Source organism: Antechinus flavipes, chromosome 2 (assembly GCF_016432865.1).
Source record: "Antechinus flavipes isolate AdamAnt ecotype Samford, QLD, Australia chromosome 2, AdamAnt_v2, whole genome shotgun sequence".
In the NCBI taxonomy this organism is placed as follows: domain Eukaryota; kingdom Metazoa; phylum Chordata; class Mammalia; order Dasyuromorphia; family Dasyuridae; genus Antechinus; species Antechinus flavipes.
In genome coordinates this window covers 453,681,244-453,700,230 of record NC_067399.1, presented here as the reverse complement: position 1 = coordinate 453,700,230, position 18,987 = coordinate 453,681,244, and the positions used below count along the sequence as shown (strand labels likewise).

The 18,987-nt window shown below is 47.7% G+C and overlaps 1 protein-coding gene across 6 annotated transcripts in view; it reads right to left on the bottom strand.

The window, feature by feature from the left end:
• Positions 1-483: 483 nt before the first annotated feature.
• Positions 484-18,987, bottom strand: part of SNPH (syntaphilin) — a 41,258-nt gene continuing 22,754 nt past the window's right edge. Inside the window, exons 1-5 of one of the 6 annotated variants that reach the window (XM_051979489.1) lie at positions 14,301-17,589; positions 13,430-13,520; positions 11,474-11,680; positions 10,461-10,610; positions 484-4,004 (exon numbers count right to left, since the gene is read on the bottom strand). In XM_051979489.1, coding sequence (XP_051835449.1) covers positions 2,795-4,004; positions 10,461-10,610; positions 11,474-11,680; positions 13,430-13,479 — 1,617 coding nt within the window. In that variant the 5' untranslated portion in view covers positions 13,480-13,520; positions 14,301-17,589 and the 3' untranslated portion in view covers positions 484-2,794. Of the gene's footprint in view, positions 4,005-10,460; positions 10,611-11,473; positions 11,681-13,429; positions 13,708-14,300; positions 17,590-18,987 lie in introns of those variants that run through there. The other 5 variants (XM_051979486.1, XM_051979488.1, XM_051979487.1 and 2 more) reach the window with 5 other exon arrangements.

The window sequence follows — 18,987 nt, the reverse complement described above, 5'->3', positions numbered from 1 at the left end:
GTGAAGGGGCTACCCACCTTCTTTATCACTTTGCAACCTGTCTGCAATGCACATGGTGACATCAGCCTTGATCACTAGTACACAGCACATAGATCCCTCAAGGTCAGACCAAGACCATCAAAGCTTTCCTGTGGAATCTCCACTGGCTTGAAAGACAAACCTCAGGTCATGGAAATCTCCATGGGCTTTCACATAATTCCCAGAAACCTGGATCTGCCCCAGCTGGGCTGAGTTACATCCACAGAGCTTTTTCTGAGCTAAGGGCAGGCACATCCCCAAGTCCAAGCACACCTGTGCAAAGACTGGGGTTTTCCCGGGTGAGTCAGAGAAGAAGGAATGGGGTTGATTTGGCAGCAAGGGACAGGGTGGGATCCCTGTTATTTACTACAGCCTGTGGACAAGATAAGGGAGTTGTAAGATAGCAAGAGACAGTAACAGAGCCTTTATAGCTCAGTGAAGTTCTGATTTTGAAAAATATATAGATTTTCTCTTTTCAAATATAATCATACATTTATTTTCTCAGCAAAGCTTTGGATAGTCTAATGAGATGCTTACACAGATCCACAAATACATTGCACATGAGGCTTAGATCCTAGAACGAGTGGCCTTTTCATTTTTGATCAGGTTTCCAAAGTCCCCTTATTACCAAATTGCAGACACATCTCATTCCAGAGTCCAAAGGGAAGGCTCCCTACCCCGCTTTCCGAGGTAATCAAGCCAGATGGTAGTTCCTAAGTTGGGGCCTCTGGGTCCACTGGAGAGGATCAATGGTAGAAACACCCGCCTGCCTCAGTGGATTGGGGAGCACACGGTTAAGCTGGGGGACAGTGAGACTGAGCCCCCTGCACATGCAGAAGTAAGCTCCCCAGTCTGAGGAGACAGGGCATGGATGGGCATGTGAGGAGCCAGTTCAAGCAAAGGTGGTAAACAGATTCAAGCTGCCAAACAGCCCAAGCTGTGTGCGGGGACCTGGCCCTCAAAGACCAGGCTTCAAATCTTAAAAAGAAAATTACAGGCCTACAGAGTGGAGCATTGAGGGGACCCTTCCCAACACCCCAGAGGTGTTCCAAGCGTTCCAGGCTGGGAGACAAAATCAATGATGAGACTGAATGCGAGTGGGTTATTTTTAAAAGAAAAAACGTCAGCTACTTCACTGAAGGAGCCAGTGCTCGGAGATGGGGAAGTGTTGGTGACTCTGGTCCCTACCTGGAGCGTGTGAGTGTGAGTGTGAGTGTGAGTGTGAGTGTGAGAGTGTGTGTGTGTGTGTGTGTGTGTGTGTGTGTGTGTGTGTGAGGGAGATGCAGCAGGGTCTTGGCCAGTGAGAACGTCTGCTCACTCCGTCCTGGCTCTCAGCAAGCTCTCTATCCGCATGCTCCATGTGCAGGGCTGGCTGGTAAAACATGGCTTCTTTATCCTAACCTCTGGCTTATTGCACTGAGGAATTTTCAGCCAGAGGCATAAAGGCATGGGTTGGGGTCCTTCTCTTCCACCTCTCCTGCCCTTCATCCCTCTACCTTAGAGCCAGACACACTGGGATTTGGTCACCCGAGGACATAAACATTCACTCTCCAACCTCCAAAGGGAAGAGTGCCAGTTAATCAAGTCCCTCTCTCTCCCTCCGTGGCAGCCTGACATGCTGGTGGAGCTTTGTCTAACCACCTCCCCTGAGAAAAATAGTGTTATTACAAAGGGAACATAGTGCAAAGTAATTTCAAAATGGCTTAGGGGTGCCATTGGCTTCTCAATTCCTGTGGGGAACCCTCGGCATCTTCCAATACCGTCTGTGAGATGGAGAGCATTCCCTAGCTCTCCCAAGAGTAGCTGCATACCCAGAAAGACAATCCGGATGTTGCCTGCTCTAACTTATGGAAGCATTAGGGCACGGTGGAAAGGGGTTCAGGACATTAGTTAGATGGAGTGATCATTTGTTCCCATGGTGCCCTGGGCCCTGGGGGAGCCACCTCCTGTCCTCCAGGCTGAGAACAGGCTCAGCAAGCAGCTCAATGCGGGGCGGGGGAAGCCAGCCAGGTCCCACATCTTCTGCTGACTCTCCCTCACTTGTTTTTCTCCTTTCTCTTTCCCCGGCCCTGCTTCCAACCCCTACTCACCCACCCACCCAGCGACCAGAGGCAAAGAAATGCAGGACAGTCTCACTCATCTCTCTTTCCATCCATCGGTCACTCCCAGAACCAGGCTGGGCTGCCCCTAAAGGCGGAGACAGAAGCCATGTGTTCCCATCCCAAACGTTCGGATCCCTATGCCCCTTGCTTGCCAGGGCAAGTGATTTCCTCCAGTGGAAGTAATAATACTGACCTTACAGACAAGGGAGAAAGGACTAAGAAGGAAGCCCTAAGAAGGAAGCCCCATGAACATTGAGGACCAGCCAGCTTACTCAAAAAAAGCAAATTCAGACTTGCCTAAGGAGGATGTCTGGAGAGGAGGGCAGGGGTGGGAGGAACTGGGGAGGCAGGGGTGGGCAGTGGAAAGGAAATAGGGAGCTGAAGTCCTTTCCCCTCTTCCTTCAGCGGGAATCTCCCTTCCTGTGACAGAAGTTGGCAATGACCCGCCCCCTCCCATCCCAGGCCCTAAATCCCGCCGCTGCCCCAGGAGGCCAGCCCTTAGAGAATGTCAGACCTGCCCGGGCTACCCAGGCCTGCCAGACTGTGGGCTCCCTGTTTTGGAAAAGCTAAATAAATTAAGGTGATGACCCTCCGTGCACATGTGAGTGTGAGTGTGTTTGTGAGACCTACAATCAGCGGTCAGACCGAGCTGCGCCGGTGCCCGGGCCGGGCCGTCACAGCTGGGAGCTGCCCCCGGTGCCCACGGGCCCCGAAGTGCTCAGAGAACGGCAGCTGATCTTGCGGATGGAGTGCAAGGCCACAGTGCAGCAGCCCCGGAGGAGGGAGCTGATATTGTATATGGGCTGGCCTTGGCGCCGCTGGGACCGGCACAGCCAGGCCACGGTGGGCACCGCCGGCACCACCACGGCCAGGAGATCCACGATGAAGTGGCGGCTCCAGTAGCTTTTCGGCTCCGGCGCCACCTCCGCGGCCTCTTCGTCCACAGGGCAGGCGATGCTCACCGAGGGGTTGAGGCCGGGCGCGTGCGGGGAGGGGCCGTGGGTCACGGGCTCCTCGCCTACCGTCACCACCACTGCCGAATTAGGGTCAGCCGGAATCAGGTCCATGGGCCCGGGGAAGCCTGAGGGCATTTCTGGGCCAGCCCCTCCCTCCTCTAGGTCTGGGGCCGCGGCCGGGGCCCAGGCCGGGCTGGGGCCGGGGCTGGCCAACCCGCAGGCCTGTGACTTCATCACCTTCTCCAGGATAGTGTCCAGGTCGGGCTGGTAGTGCACAAAGTCTGTCTGGATGGCGCGCTCCTGCATGCAGCTGGCCTGCACGCCGGCCTCCACGCCCCCACCGCTGCCCCCCAGCAGCTTCTCGTAGGTGGAGCTGGTGGGAAGGCGGGAGCCCAAGGTGAAGGAGCTCTGCAGGGATCCTTCATCTGGGCCGCAGTCCACCCCGGAGGAGAGCAGGCTGCTGGCCTCCAAGAGTTCCGTCCGGCTCAGGGTGTCGTCGGCCGCTGCAAAGCCGCTGTCCCCCACCTCTTCCGTGGACACGCTCTGAAGGTCGGCGTTGCGCTCTCCCGCCGCCTGGTCGCTCAGCTTGGTGTAGGTGGAGCTTCGGGTCAAGGAGCGGGCGGGAGAGCCCCCCGAGGAGCCTCCGGCCCCCTCTTCTTTGACTGTCCCGTTCTGGGCCACCTCCATGCTGTGTAACAACGTCTCCAGCTTCTTGTTCTGGATGTTGATGTCGACAAAGTACTTCTGCAGCCCCTTGTCTTTGTCTATGAGGTTGTTCTTGACGGTGTCGATCACCTGCTTGAGCTGCCGGATCTCCTTGCGGGCCTCCTTGAGGGCCAGCTGCGCTTCGACCCGGTGGCATTCCTCCTCAATCCAGTCTTCTTGCATGCGGGACAGCTGGGTCTTGAGGTCATCGATCTCTGAATCCCTGTAGGCAGAGTGGGGGTGGAGGGAGGAGAAGGGTGACATACTTACCCCGCCCAGACCTGGCCAGGGCCCCGGGACCAGGTCTAGAAAAGGGAGGAAAGGCCCAAACAGGGCTCTTGCTTGATTAAAAGTCGGGATGGGGTGGGGGGGTAGAGTAGCTTTTCTTAGATAACTTTATAGTTTCCACTTCTCTTTTCCAGGTCAACAATAGGGTTCAAGCTACAGAAATCTTTTCTATTTAAGGACAGAACTTTTATTATCTTTCCCCTAAATGTTAGGGAGTTTCCCCTAACTAACTCCTCTTGTCGATGGCCCCATAATTTACTTGGATTCCCCCAGTAAGTTCAAGCTTGGGAGTAAAGACTTTTATTTTTGTCTCAATGTCCCCAGTAATTAGTCAATGTCTTGTTCTTAACCTTCCCTTTCATCTCTTATTTAGTCTGTTTTCATCCCCTCCTCTACTCCCCTTCTCTCTGTTAATTCTACTTCCAGAAGACTTCTCCAAGCCATCCTCAAGTGTTACAGTCTCTATGACTATTCCCATAATTATCACCTTATACAGCTCCTCATTAATACCCACTTCCTAACTGGGCAGATCTTCCTGCTTTTACTCTCTGCCTTCAATCCATCCTTCACACCATGGTCAGAGTAATCTCATATACTGGTTTAGTCACATTACTCCCCTGCTCAAAAATCATCAGTGGCTCACAACTACCAACCGAATAAATTTAGAATTCCTTTGCCTGATTTCAATGACTCCTTGCTATCTCATTTCAAACTACACATCTAGCCTAATTTCACATTATTTATCTCCACACATTTGATATTCTTCTAAACTATATTACTTACTTTTTGCTACTTGAACACAGCTTGCGTTTTAGTATCCCCATGTCTTTGTTCATGAATTTGCTCAGAAATTCCCTATTCTAGTATGTCCCAAAATTATTGGGCCAAAGCTTATTTTGGAATCTAATATATCAAGAGATTGAGAAATGCTTAACTGGGGAGTCCAAGGACTTAAATGCCCCTGAAGTAAAGGGGGCCTGAGGAAACTGGGGAGCATAAAAGAAAAAGAAGAGGGGCCCTGTTTAGAAGAAGTTGGCGGTGTCTGTTTGCCAGGGTGTTGGAGTCCAAGATGTGTGTCAGAAATGGGGGGTGAAGAGGGCCCTAGAAGATATGTGTAATGGGCATGGAGACTGGAAGTCAGGGACAAGAGGGGAAGATTAGGGCTGAGGACAAAGTGGCTGGAGATGTAGCTGAGGTACACTGAAGGGCACCTCTTGCTCATCAGACAAATCAAGGAAAGTCTGAAACCAGAAATGCTGCCCTTGATTAATGCTGATAATTTTTCATGCCTATTCCTAACTCCCATCTGCCTTTACTGTCATTAAAAGTATCTTAGAGAATCTTTATCCAAATGGTCCATGCCATCATCAGGGATCCATGAAAAACAGTTTGGGAAATGTTGATCTAATAGACTGACCTGCATCCATCTATTAGGGGCATCCTCAGCCTAGAGCATGAAGATGATGTGATAGATGGGCCTGAACATAAGCAGCAGGAACACAGTGCATGTTACATGCACCAATTTAAACAACGGGATTGAGGAGGAGGAGGAATAATACATTTACCTTTGCTGTGTTCTTACCCCATAGCTATTCTTATTTTTTCTCCTGGGATCCCATGATCCAAACAACCACTCAGATCATCAAAAAGCCAACAGTAACAAAGGCTATTTAAAAACAAACACCACAGCACAACATTCTCATGGGATTGGAAACAGGTACTTTGTTATCATACCAAGGGATCTGTCCAAGAGACAGGGAACAAAAAGTCAGGATAAATGGCCACTTCTCTAAATGGAAAGGTGAAGTTAATCTTCTAAGGGACCCAGTTTCTGCCATAGATGACCTAGTGAACTGAGGACATAAAGCTCCCCGTCCAATTCCTTTAGAAATGACAGCATATGGAGAGAGCCATCTGTACCCAAAGAGGACTGTGGGAACTAAGTGTGGATCACAACAGAGTATTTTCACTTTTTTTTGTTGCTTGCTTTGTGTTTTCTTTATCATTTTTCCCCTTTTTGATCTGATTTTTCTTGTGCAGTATGATAATTGTGGAAATATATATAGAAGAATTGCACATGTTTAACTTCTATTGGATTACTTGCTATCTAGGGAAGGGAGATGAGGGAAGAGAGGGAGAAAAAATTTGGAACACAAGGTTTTGCAAGCGTGAATGTTAAAAACTATCTATGCATATGTTTTGAAAATTAAAAGTAAAAAAAACCAAAATGACATCATAAAATTGTGGAAATATGTTTAGAAGAATTACACATGTTTGACATATATTGGATTACTTGCTCTCTAGGGAAGGGAGATGAGGGAAGAGAGGGAGAAAAAATTTGGAACACAAGGTTTTGCAAGCGTGAATGTTGAAAATTATCTATGCATATGTTTTGAAAATAAAAAGTAAAAAAAAAATCCCCCAAAATGACATCATATAATTGTGGAAATATGTTTAGAAGAATTGCACATGTTTGACATAGATTGGATTACTTGCTGTCTAGGAGAGGGGGATTGGGGAAGAGAGGGAGAAAAATTTTGGAACACAAGGTTTTGCAAAGGTGAATGTTGAAAATTATCTTTTCACATATTTTAAAAATAAAAAGCTATTATTTTTAAAAATGACATCATAAAATTGTTTCTCAATTGAACATTTAGTAAACTCCTACTGTGTTCAAGGCACTTTTACATGTCTGTTTAAAATCTTAATATAATTCTGTTTAAAGATGGTTTTTGAAAAGTCATACTTGGAAGAAAGAAATGTGGGCCTTTTAACTGAGGCAGATTTTAAAACAGTCGTTTGAATAGAAACTTACTTTCCATTCTCATGGTACCTGATATACAGATCATAACCCCTCTATGCCCGTGGAGCCAGAATTATGACCTGTTGTGCTCAGATCAGTCAGCTCTTAGTAGCTAACTGTGGAGGTGGTTGGGGAGGATGAGAACCCCTGATCTTAGTGAGGCTAGACCTTATATGACCAGCATCCTGTCCCTGCCAGGAATAGTCTTAAAACCCTTCCAGGCCGGAGGATCTACCAGAGCTTCATGTTCACAACCTGGGTACAAAGACCAACTAAGGGGATGCCATATTTAAATTCATGGCTGGCAGAGGACAATACTTGCTGGCAGGGAGACAGTCTCTCTTTGCTCTGACTCCCCTACTTGTGGCCGGGATCCCCTCACAGAGAGCTCCATCTCCTGTACCCATGTTCTTTCCCCTGGTCATTTCCATTCCATCATCACAATTATTCCTTAGAATCCTCAGCTTGGGTGCTGCCTTAGACACAAAGCCTCTGCTGAATGCTTCCACTGCTTATGGATTTTCCCAACCTGAAATTATTTCTTAACTTACTTTGTAGCCAGGTCCATGTTGGATTCCCCCAATAAGTTCAAGCTCCTTGGCAGTAAAGACTTTTCTTTTTGTCTCAGTTCCCCAGTAATTAGTAGGTGCCTTGTAAATGGTAAACACTTAATAATGCCCATTGAATTGAATTCTTAAAGACAGAGCAGAAAGTTACAATGATGGACTTGGAATCAGGAAATAGCAAATTTCGTCTCCAGTGTGTACTAACTGTGTGATTCTGAGCAAGTTACTTAACTTCTGAACCTCAGTTTTCTCATCTGTAAAATGGGGGATAATGCTTCTAACATCCTCATCACAAGATTGGTATGAGATGCCAATAAGACAGTATATTCAAAGCTTGATGTAAATAACAGATATTGATATTACTTCCAAAAGTCTGGGCATCTTTCTTCATGATAAGAGAAAAGAATAAAAAAGGTGACAGACAAACTCCATGTTTTTCTCTTTAGACCTGGCAGTTTCTTTCTTTTCTTACTCTAATATCATTAACAAAAAGAATAGAAGAAGCTTTGGACCTGAGCTGAAGGTTATCCTAGATCTGTCACAAGCCTCAGTTACCTTATCTGCAAATGGGGATAATACCTCTCTCCTGTCTCTGTTCAAAAGCTGGGATGCTGTCCTTTGGAGGGCATGGCGCCAGGAGCCTAGGGCTTGGTATTTATTGTTTTGGCAAGGACCGAGTTGTGTTACACTGGAAGGATGGATTTGGGAGTCGGAAAGCCTGAGATCAATTGCTGGCCCTGCTATGTGACCCTGGATGAGCCATTTCCCTTCTCTGGGGCTCAGTTTCCTCATTTGTAAAAGGAGAGGGTTGAACTAAACGTACTCTAAGAGCCTTCCCAACTTTAACTTCTATAATTAAAATATAAGGTATCATTTCCAATGGGCTGGGGCTACTGCTATGGGAAGAATCACTGGAATACAGATTTAGACCTTAGAGGACCTCAAAGTTCATCTAGTCAAATGGTAGTTAAGTGGTACCAGGAGTCAGGTGGATTTGAATAGAAATCCAGCCACAGGCATTTATTAGCTGTATAATCCCAATGTTTGCCTCAGTTTCTTCAAGTGTAAAATGGGGATAATAATAGCACCTACTTCCCAAGGTTGTTATGAGGATCAAATGAGATAATAATTATAAAGTGCTTAGCACAGTGTCTAATATATTCTAAGTGTTCTATAAAAGTTAGGATGATAATGATGATTATAAATTATAAAGTACCATTTCCATACAAGATGCTGGTGCTAATGGAAGAATCACAGAAATACAGATTTAGACCTGAAAGAAATCTTTAAGGTCATCTAATCACGTGGTAGCTAGGTGGTACAGAGTTCTAGGCTTAGAGTAAGGAAGATCTAAGTTCAAATCCAGCCACAGACACTTATTCACTAGGTGATCCTAAGCAAATCACTTAACCTTCATTTTCCTCAGTTTGTTCAACTATAAAATGGGGAGAATAACAGCAATCCTCTCAGGATTGTTGTGAGGATAATATTAGGTAATTTTTGGAAAGTTCCTGGCATACAGTGGGTGCTATAGAAATGTGAGCTATTATTTTAATTTAGTCCAACTGTCTCATTTTTACAGACAAGGAAACCAAAGCTCAAAGGTGAAATGCCTCGCCCAGTGTTATTTGTGTTATATGGAGCAGAACTGGGATTTGAACCCGATCTTATGAATCAAGAGATCATGTTCTTTACAATGTCCCATTAGGGGATGTTGAAATAAGTCACCAAATCCCCAGAGGGAGCCATGAAGCTTCAGGGAAGAAAACCAGAAATAATTAGAAAGTTTCCTTCCTTCAGTCAAAAATGGCTCTTGGACCTGATTACATGAATGTGTTTTAATGTGTTACATGAATGTGTTTTTTAAAAAATAAGGGGTAACGATGTGCAGGTCCTCATGAGGACTGAGGAGATAACAAAGCGAGATCCGAGGGTGGAACCCTCCCAAGTTCTCCACAGAAGCAGAGGAGCCCAGAGAGGAAACCCCAGCACTGTATTCCTACCATCTTTATGTCTGCCCAATCCTACCCGTGATTCTCTGGTTCCACTTCCAAGTCCCTCCAGGGAGAAAAATATTTGGTGATTTGAAGAAATGATAGAGATGGGTTGGAGAGGGGATTGGGGTAAGGTAGGATCAAAAGAGGCAGTCAGAAGCATATAAGGGAAAGAGAATAACAGTATCCAATAAACAGGGAAATGGGACTGGGGCTTCAGTGCCCAGCAGAGCTGAGTAAAAGGGACTACAGGATTGTGAAGAAGAGAATACGGTTTTGGTCACTGCCTAGCATGGGTGACTTGGCTCACTTGACTTGCTTCCTGGGAGTGGAGAGATAAGGAAGAATGGAAGCTTCATTCAAATCAAATTTACATCCTCCCTGGAAAGTACCCTGTTCTTTCTCAGCTTCCTGATGGCTCACAATGATTCCCATGTTCAGAGTCATTCTCCTTCTCCCCTTCTTCTCCTTAAAGATGTCTACCTGATCCTTGTGTGAAAGTCTAAAAAATCCCCCTCTTTGCATCCCCCATCCCGATTTTATTGACCTCCAGTGCTAGAGAGTTCCTTACCTTCCGAATGACTAATGATTAGAACACATTTTTTTCACATACAGCAAAACAAGTTTCCTCTTTATAAATCTACCCAATGCTCCTATTCTGTCCTCTGAAGATTTGTAGATTCAGTCTTTATCCCATGAGAGCCCTCCAGAGAGCGGAAGACAGCGGCTGTAATGTTCCTGTACTAAACATCCCCTTCCTGCATATAATCTGTTATAAAATCTAATCTTTGTTATATTCCTCTATATCCATGTTTTTCTCCTTTATTACAGTCATCTATCTCCATAAGGGCAGGAATCTTGTTTTAATCATCTTTTTAATCCCTCCTTACTTGCTATAGTAATGAATGAATGAACGAATGAAAGAAAGGGGTTGAAAAACAAGATACCGCTGCTTCTCGTACCCAGGAGAGAGCGGACAAGGGGGCAGGTACCCCTGCCCGGGGGCCCCATCCCACAGCACTGCTTACCTGTCCTGGAGTCGATCCTGGGTGTCTTTGAGCCGAGCCCTCAGGTGCCGGATACAGACCTCCTTTTGCTGCAGGGGCGTCAGGTACTGCTCTGGGGTGGGAGGCTTGATGCCATGGTTATCACTACACAGGGTATACTTCATCGAACGCCTGCAGGATGGGGCAGCTGGTTAGTGCTGCTTCTCCATCGGACCCCCTCTCCAGAGTTGAGAGACGCCCAGAGCTCTCCATCCCCCCTTCTCCATCACCTGGAGAGAGCACGACTCACCGCAACGAGCGGTGTGACCCTGTGTCAGTGGGGGCGGTGGCACTTCTGCTACCTCGGACTGGGGGGCTGTGCCCTGGGAGGGACCCGAACGGATGTGTGTGTGTGTGTGTGTGTGCGCTTTATCGGGCTCCTCCCATCATGGCCACCTGCACCACAATGCTTCACCTACGTCCCTCTCGTAACAAATATGTGCAAATTCACCCAAACAGTCCTCCCCACACATACACAAACACGCGTGTACCCACCCACGCGCACAAACACATACAAAGAGATGGACACATAGCTCACACACACCCCCCATCCCTTCACACGTGTGTGCACGTACACTGAGAAGCAGGTGCGCACACAGGCTGCAGGTACATGTACACGGGGATCAGCTGGTTCTGGACACCTGACCTCCGCACCTCAATGCCAGTCAACAGCCGGGCCCAAAGTTCCTGGGGGGCAGGTTCCAACCCCCCAGGTGGAAGGGCACGGGCCCATCTGTATGATGCACGAGGGAATAAGACTCACCCCCAAAGGACCCCCCACCCAGCACCTCATGTCATGGATTCCATTTCCATGGTTCTATTTTTGGTAAGAGCCCATTTCTCTCTACTGCATAACTAAAATTGCTTAATGTGGGCTTCAGGGCCATTTTACAGAATAAGAAATAAAGGCTCAGAGAGAGAAGGTCACACAGCTAAGAGAAGGCGAGGCTCCCACAGCCGGGGGTCGAGGCCCAGGACGGGCGAGGGGCAGTTACCTGGGTGTGGGACTGCTGTCACTGCCCTTATAGGAGCCAGAGTTGCTGCTGCTGCTGAGTGAGGAGGTACCATAGGTATCCCGCATGCTGACGGGGGGTGAGGTACGCCTGGAGGCAGGAAGAAGAGGTGGAGGCCCAAGCTGGGTGTCAGAGCATGGCGAACATTGAGAGAACACGGCCAGCCCATTTCGTCCGTACAGCCCCCGGCTGTGGGGCGATCATGGGGGGTATACAGACAGGGGCGACAGAACAGACAGTGGAAATCGAAGTCAAGTTGGAAAATAAAGTGGAGGCCGGGCCCGTTGTCCCCCCAAGGCCACAAGTGGAGGCCGTTCCTCCTTCCACAGAGCTAGCCCTATCTTGCTCCCATCCCCTAGACATAAAGTGCCCAGGGTACGTCATGCTCAAGGACCCTCTCATTTTTCCCAACGGCTCACAGAGAAGTGACATGCTCGAGATCACACAGCCAAAACATAGGTCTCCAGGCAGAACTGAGTGGTGCTCTATTCCAGGTCACTCGTTAGAACGGTCATTCAGTGTCCCCGAGGGCTGAGAAAAGAGCCCCCTGACATGGCCAAGAGCCCAGTAGAAAACACAAAGGAGGGAGTGTCTGTCTCTGTGTCTGTCTACCTCTCTTTCTCTCTCTCCTCCTCTCCTTCTCTGTCTCTCTGTGTCTCTCTCTCCCTGCATGTTATGGGAAGGGAGACAAGAAGATATTACATCTTCGGGGACCCAGTTATTATAAGCCGGAGACAGAAGGACTTCCTCTAGTAGCAACGCATCGCTATATCCCCCACAGCTCTAGGCTGCTTTATACTTTTTAAAGCATTTCATATTTTTGTATGAGCCTGAGCTTTCCCTTTAGGGGGCTTCTGGGGTCTGTAAAATAGAGATGGTAATGATATTCATACTATCAGCCCAACAGAATTGTGGGATCAACTGAACTCATGTGCGTGAGGCACTTTGTCAGCTGTGATATACAAACAGAAGTTATTTCTATTATTATGATCAAAATCTAATCCAACTCTTTCATTGCACAGATGGGGAAAACTGAGTCAGAGAGAAACACCATCCAAGGTGACCTACTGAATCCAGAGCTGAGACTCAAACGCAGATCTCCTTCTTTCTTTCAGCCCAGCACTCCTGGGGACTTCCAGGGTCCCTTTTAGATATCTGTTTTGTAATTCTCACACTAGTACTTTGATGCAGGAAGGACACAGAATATCACCTTTTTATAGATGAGGAAACTGAAGCTCAGAGAGGGAGGCTCTCTTGCCCCTTACTGCACAGTAAGTTTGTTCAGGGGAACCAGATGTGAATTTATATGTGATCATCAGGCCCACATTCAAACTTGTTTTAGGGGGAGGATGAAAAAGAAAGAGAAAACGAGATGGGGAGAAATAGAAAGAGAGAAGGCAAAGAGGGGAAGCAGCAGGAGAGAAAAAGGGGAAGGAGACAGAGAAGAAAGAGAGACATATAGAAAAAAGTGGAGACAGAAGGAGAGGAACAGAGAGGGGGGGCAGGGAAGAGAGAAGGATGGAGGAAAGTCAAGGAGAGAGAAGTGGAGAAATAAATAGTGAGGGGGATTTAGGGGGAAGAGAGAGATAAGGGGAGATGGGGGAAATGGGGGGAGGGAGACACATGGAGGAGATGGAAAACAAACAGGAGACAAAGGGAGAGACAAAGAGAGAGGGAGAGTGGAAGATGGGGGACAAAAGACGGAGTCCCAGAAAAAGATGAAGAGAGACAGCTAGGGCTGGAGTCAGCTGAAAGGAGGCCCTCATATTTTAGAGCTGGAAGAGGCGCAGGAGGCCACCTGATGCATCCCTTAAGTCTACTGATGGGGTCACTGAAGCCAAGGTCACAGGGTCTGGGGCCCCCAGCGCTGCCCAGACCCATCTCGGGCCCCCCCGCTCAGCCCCCACAGTGCAGGGCCCGGGGAGGAAGGCGACTCACCTGCGGGATCCGGTGGAGGGCCTTCTGCTGCCAGGCAGGGACATGGCCATGAGGCTGCGGGTCCTGGTGAGGGGCGGGATGGGTGCCGCGGCTGAGGAGAAAGGGCGGGTTGGGAGGGCCGGGGGCAGGGCCGGCCCCGGCCAGGTCATCCTCTCGCTGGGGCCTCCACCGGGCATGGCTGCCTCACCTCCTCTCACCCCTTCCGGCCTCGGACAGGGCCCCTGGCTTACCCTCGGGCTGAGCGTGCCCTGGGCGGAGGAGGCCCCTGCTGCCTCAGCCTGGGAAACGTATTTAAAGACAATCCTCCTTTGGGACTGTTCCCTTTCCCCCGACCTTATAATTCTAGAAGAACCGAGTTGGGAGGAACCTTAGAGGTTATGGCATCCAACTCTCCCCATTTCAGAGATGGGGAAACTGAGGCTCAGCTTAAATGATACGACACAGAGAGCCAAGAGTAGAACAAGGACTAGAACCCAGGACTTTTGACTCTTACACAAGATTTTCAGATCAGAAGGGATCTTAGAGACGGCCTTGTCCCACTCCTTCCCCCTCACAAATGTACACACACACACACACACACACACACACATACACACACACATTCACAGACAAGAAAACTGACGTCGGGAGAAGAGGCTTGTCAGAGACCCCCGCACACACGGAGAGGAGGGTCTCCTGACCCCCGGCCGCCCCCTGGCTGCCTCCCTCGGTCTGGCTCAGACGGGGGGCTCCCTTTCCCTGAGCCCTGCAGCTCCGGCAGACGCCCCCCGGCTGGGCCAGCTCCTGCTTCCCCGAGGAAGGAGTCCCTGCGGCAGGAGCTGGCCCCGAGCGGGCTCCCTGCCCCCGTTTACAAGGGGCCAATCTCACCAACCGTCACATCAGCCATATCCACTGAGGGCCCGGCGGCACAAGGCACTGTGCTTTCCGTCTACAGGGGAAACAAGACAGACCGACAATACTAACACACAGATGTAGAGACACATGGACACAAAGCATCACGGAGGGGGCGCCGCTTGGGAGGCCCCAATACGGCCGTTTCTAAGGCAGACACGGGCACGAGCATGCACGAGGTGCCCATGGGCACTGGGCAGCGGCGGGCGTGCACAGGAGCAGACATGCAGGCAGCCAGGCCCGCAGACATGCCAGGGCCAAGGCGGGGGTAGCCAGGGCCAAGCCGGGGGCAGCCAGGGCCAAGCCAGGGCCAAGCCAGGGGTAGCCAGGGCCAAGCCGGGGGCAGCCGGGGGACCCCTTTCGGTCAGAGCCCAGGAAGACAATAGCAATCGGCTGTATTCCCGAAGGAAAGGACGCAAGCGGGGAACAAGACAGCCTGCCACAGACATCTCTGCCAGCTTCCTTCCTGCTCTAGCCCTCCCCAAGCCTCCCAGGCAGCAAAGGCAGCATCAGGGCTCTGATCCGCCCTCAGACTTGAGGGCCTCCTCTTGCTCAGCCCTACCTTTCCTGGCGGCAGTAATGGGGGGTCGCTCCTACCCTATTTCCCCCTACCCTATTTCCTCCCCCACTTCTTCTCACATGCTATTAGCTTCTTCTCTGAGCGTTCAGTCCTTCAATGGAAAGCTAGGGGTACCCCAATTTTAAGGGGATGAAAAATCCTTTAAGGGAAGGAATACATTCCCCTTGTTTGGGGAAGAAAGCGCTGGGGAAAGGGGGAGAGGAGAGAAGAAGGTTCCTAGCTAAAATAGACGGTGGGAAATCTTTGAAAAAAGGGAAAGGAATCCATCTGGCCTATGCGGGGAAAAGAAGGTATTGGCTAAGAAGGAGAGAGATAAGAACTGGCAGGGAGGTCATTTAGCCCAAAGGTGTCAAACTCCAGGTCCACAGGCTGTGAAGCCCAGAAAAACTCCAAGTGCAGCAGAACCAGATTAAAATGTAATCGGAAAGTGTTGAACAAAATAAAATACAGCACAACAGAGATAATGTTCATTTGTAGTTTCCTAAGTCAACATCATCCTGAAAGGTTCTGTTTTTATCTGAGTTTGACAGCACCTTTTGCCCAACCATTTATTCCATGCAGAAGACCACACTACATTTCCAATAAACTGATCATTTTCAGTGATAAGAGTCCAAGGCAGCTTATTCTACTTTGGGATGTTGTTAAGAAGTTAATTAACAATTTTGTGATTCCACTTTGCTAGGAACTTTTCCTCAGTTTGAACTAAAAATTTTTTTTATTATTATTATAGCTTTTTATTGACAGAACATATCCATGGGTAATTTTTCAACATTGTCCCTTGCAATCACTTCTGTTCCAATTTTTCCCTTCCCTTCCTCCACCCTTCCCCTAGATGGCAGGCAGTCTCATACGTGTTAAACATGTTAAGATATATCTTAAATACAATATATGTGTACATATCCATACAGTTCTCTTGTTGCACAAGAAAAATCAGATTCAGAAAGGTAAAAATAATCTGGGGAGAAAAACAAAGCTGCAAGTAGTCCACATTTATTTTCCAGTGTTCTTTCTTTGGGTGTAGCTGATCTGTCCATCATTGATCAATTGGAACTGAATTAGATCTTCTCATTGTTGAAGAAATCCACTTCCATCAGAATATATCCTCATATAGTATTGCTGTTGAAGAGCACAATGATCTCCTGGGTCTGCTCATTTCACTCAGCATCATGAACTAAAATATTTTTGTTATTGTCATTTGTGTCTATCTCTTTATGATTCATTCAGGGTTTTCTTGATGAAGATACTGGAGTGCTTTTGCCATTTTCTTCTCCAGCTCATTTTCCAGATAAGAAAACTGAGACAGACAGAATTAAGTGACTGGATCAGGGTCACAAAGCTGTAAATGTCTGGGACCAATTCCTGGGTTCAGGAAGATGAGTCTTTCTGGTTCCAAGCTCCATGCTCTATCCATTATGCCACCTAGTTGCCCCAAACTAATAATCTGTCTTTACAACTTTCACCCATGGTTTTTATTCTGCTCTGGGGTAAAGCAGAACAAGTCCAAGCCCTCTTTCATATAATAATCTTTCAAATACTTAAATTCCACCCTCCCTTCACACCCCATGTTCTCTTTTTTAAACTTTCCTTAAAGTGATTTTTTCATTATTCTAGTTATTCTAGTATGGACACATTTTAGTTGATTAATGTCCTTCCTAAAAAGTGGTACCCAAAATAGAACATGACATGCCAGAAGGAGGGCTGACAAGGGTAGCTTTCCTAGGGCTCCTCACCATTGCCATGGCTTTGCAAACCTGCCTGGACACTATTCCTCAATATGGATTGTTTCCTTTTATTAGAATGTAAGCTTCTTAAAGTCAGGGAAGATCTCCTTTATTCACCTGTCTCTCCAGTACTTAGCACAGTGTAAGACCTACAGCAAGCTGTTAATAATTTTCTACTCAGTCACTACTCAGTTTTAAGTGGTAGTCTGATGGAATAACCACTCCAACCTGGAAAGTCTCCAGGACTCATCTAATCTTTAGGAAGGCAGGAGGTATTGAAGCTTGAGTTGGGCTGTAGTCCAGCTCCCAGAACTCTTACTTCAGGCCCAAGGGAAACTATCAATAAACATGCCCTAAGTATTGTACAAAAGTGAGACAGTTCTTTCCTCAAAGAGTTTATATCCCACTAGAATCATCACAATGGACTAGTTCTACTTGCTTGGTCTGAGATAACGCCTTTTCTCAACTCTGCAGAAATCCTTGAGGCTCTGGTCTTCACTCCAGGAGTTCCCATCCCCAGGACAGGATCAAGGAGAGAGAGTGGAATTGGGCCCAGGAGCAAGGAACTCCAGCCAAAGAGAAGGCACACAGGATGTGTGCACTTCAGTGAGATGACTCAGATCACTGCATCTGACCACTGCCTGCAAAAGGAAAACTGGGGAACAGGGCAAAGATGGCCCTGAAATCTGGCAGTCGGACTTAGGCGTCCCCAGTTTGTGGGGAAGATACCCTGCTCAACTTTAGTGCCTTTTACTCGACCCCTAGACACACCTTACACACCAGGCAGTTCTGGCTGAGAGAGCTAGTTTCTCACAGCCAGACAAAAGAGGTCTGCTCAAGTGGCCCATTTCCTGGCCCAGAGCACAGAGCACACCCTGTTTTTAGCAGGACGGGGCAGGACACAGCTCATATTGTCTTCTCTCCATAGCTCACAGGTGTCAGGTACCTGGCCCTCGAGGGAGCTGCCAGACTCTTGGCTGGTCACCTGAGCTCCACGCCTCTGCCTGCCTATCTCTCAGCAGCTAGGTGAGTCTACCCCACATGGAAATGGTTCCCCATCAGGCTTTGAGCCCTGATCCCAGAGCTCTTGAGCCTGGCTACTGACTGTACTGCTACCTCAGCCAGCCAATCTCTTGTACCTCAGTTTCTCAGCTGTAAAATGAGAAGATGAGATTAGAACACTGCTAAGGTCTCTTCCAGAGCAAAATTAATGATCCTGTGAGCCTGAAAAAACTGAAGCAAACAGGGATAAGTATGTTATCTGGAATCACCCAGGTAGTATCTGAGTTCAAATTTGAATTCAAGTTTTCCTGACTCCAGACCCAGGAGTCTATCCACAGCACCATTAGCTACCTTTCATATAAGAGATGCTCAATGAACCCTTCTGGAAATGACTTCAGATGTGGCTACCGAGAGCTAGGAGAGCTCACTCAGCAGCCCACATTGTCCTCCTTTGTTCCTCCTCCTCCCCCAAAGGCCAAGGATTTGATTATCAACCCATTGTATAATACCAATGAAGAGTCCCAATACTCTAGGAGCTTTCTGTGGTTTCCTTCAATTTAGGGAAAGAGGCTCTGTGGGCAGTGTCCTAGCCACAGGTCAAGGAAAATCTCTGCTTTCATAGCCTGACGGGGAAGGACAAGGGGGGAAGAAGTGGAAAGTCTGGAACAAACACAGACTCCTAGAAGTATAAGGTGATTGCACATATTTAAGCTATATCAGATTGCTTGCTGTCTTAGGGAAGGGAGAGAAGGAGAAAAATTTGGAAACAAGGTTTTTTAGGAGTGAATGTTGAAAACTTTGCATGTATTTGGGAAAATAAAACGCTATTAAAAGTTAAGCTAATAAAAAAATTAGCACAAAAGAAAAGGTGAACCGAGGTAGGCAAGTATATCTATTCTATTTAAATAATAATAATGGTAGATAGCATACTTGTCCCAAAAGTCTTAGTACAGTTAAGACTTTGATAACAATATTGTACCAAGACTTCTGGGCCATCCTGTCTAGTGTTTCAAGGTTTACAAAGCACATATAATACTTATGCTATCTCATTTTATCCTCACAACAACCCGATGAGGTAGTTGTTATTTCTGTTTCCGTATTACAATAGATAAACTGAAGCTGAAAGATTAAATGGTTTGTCCAGGGTTTGTCCACAACTAGTGTGACTATGAGGCAGGATTCAAATTCAAGTCTTCCCACTTCATCTACTGTGTTCCCTGGCTGCCTGGACATCTTCAGAGTTCTCCCCAATCTGACTCCATCCTATAACTTTAACTTCTATTATTCAAAACAGAAGATTTTGGGTTGATCCCTGACCCTGTTATTTACACATGTGACTTCAGGCAAATTACTTTTGTCCTCTG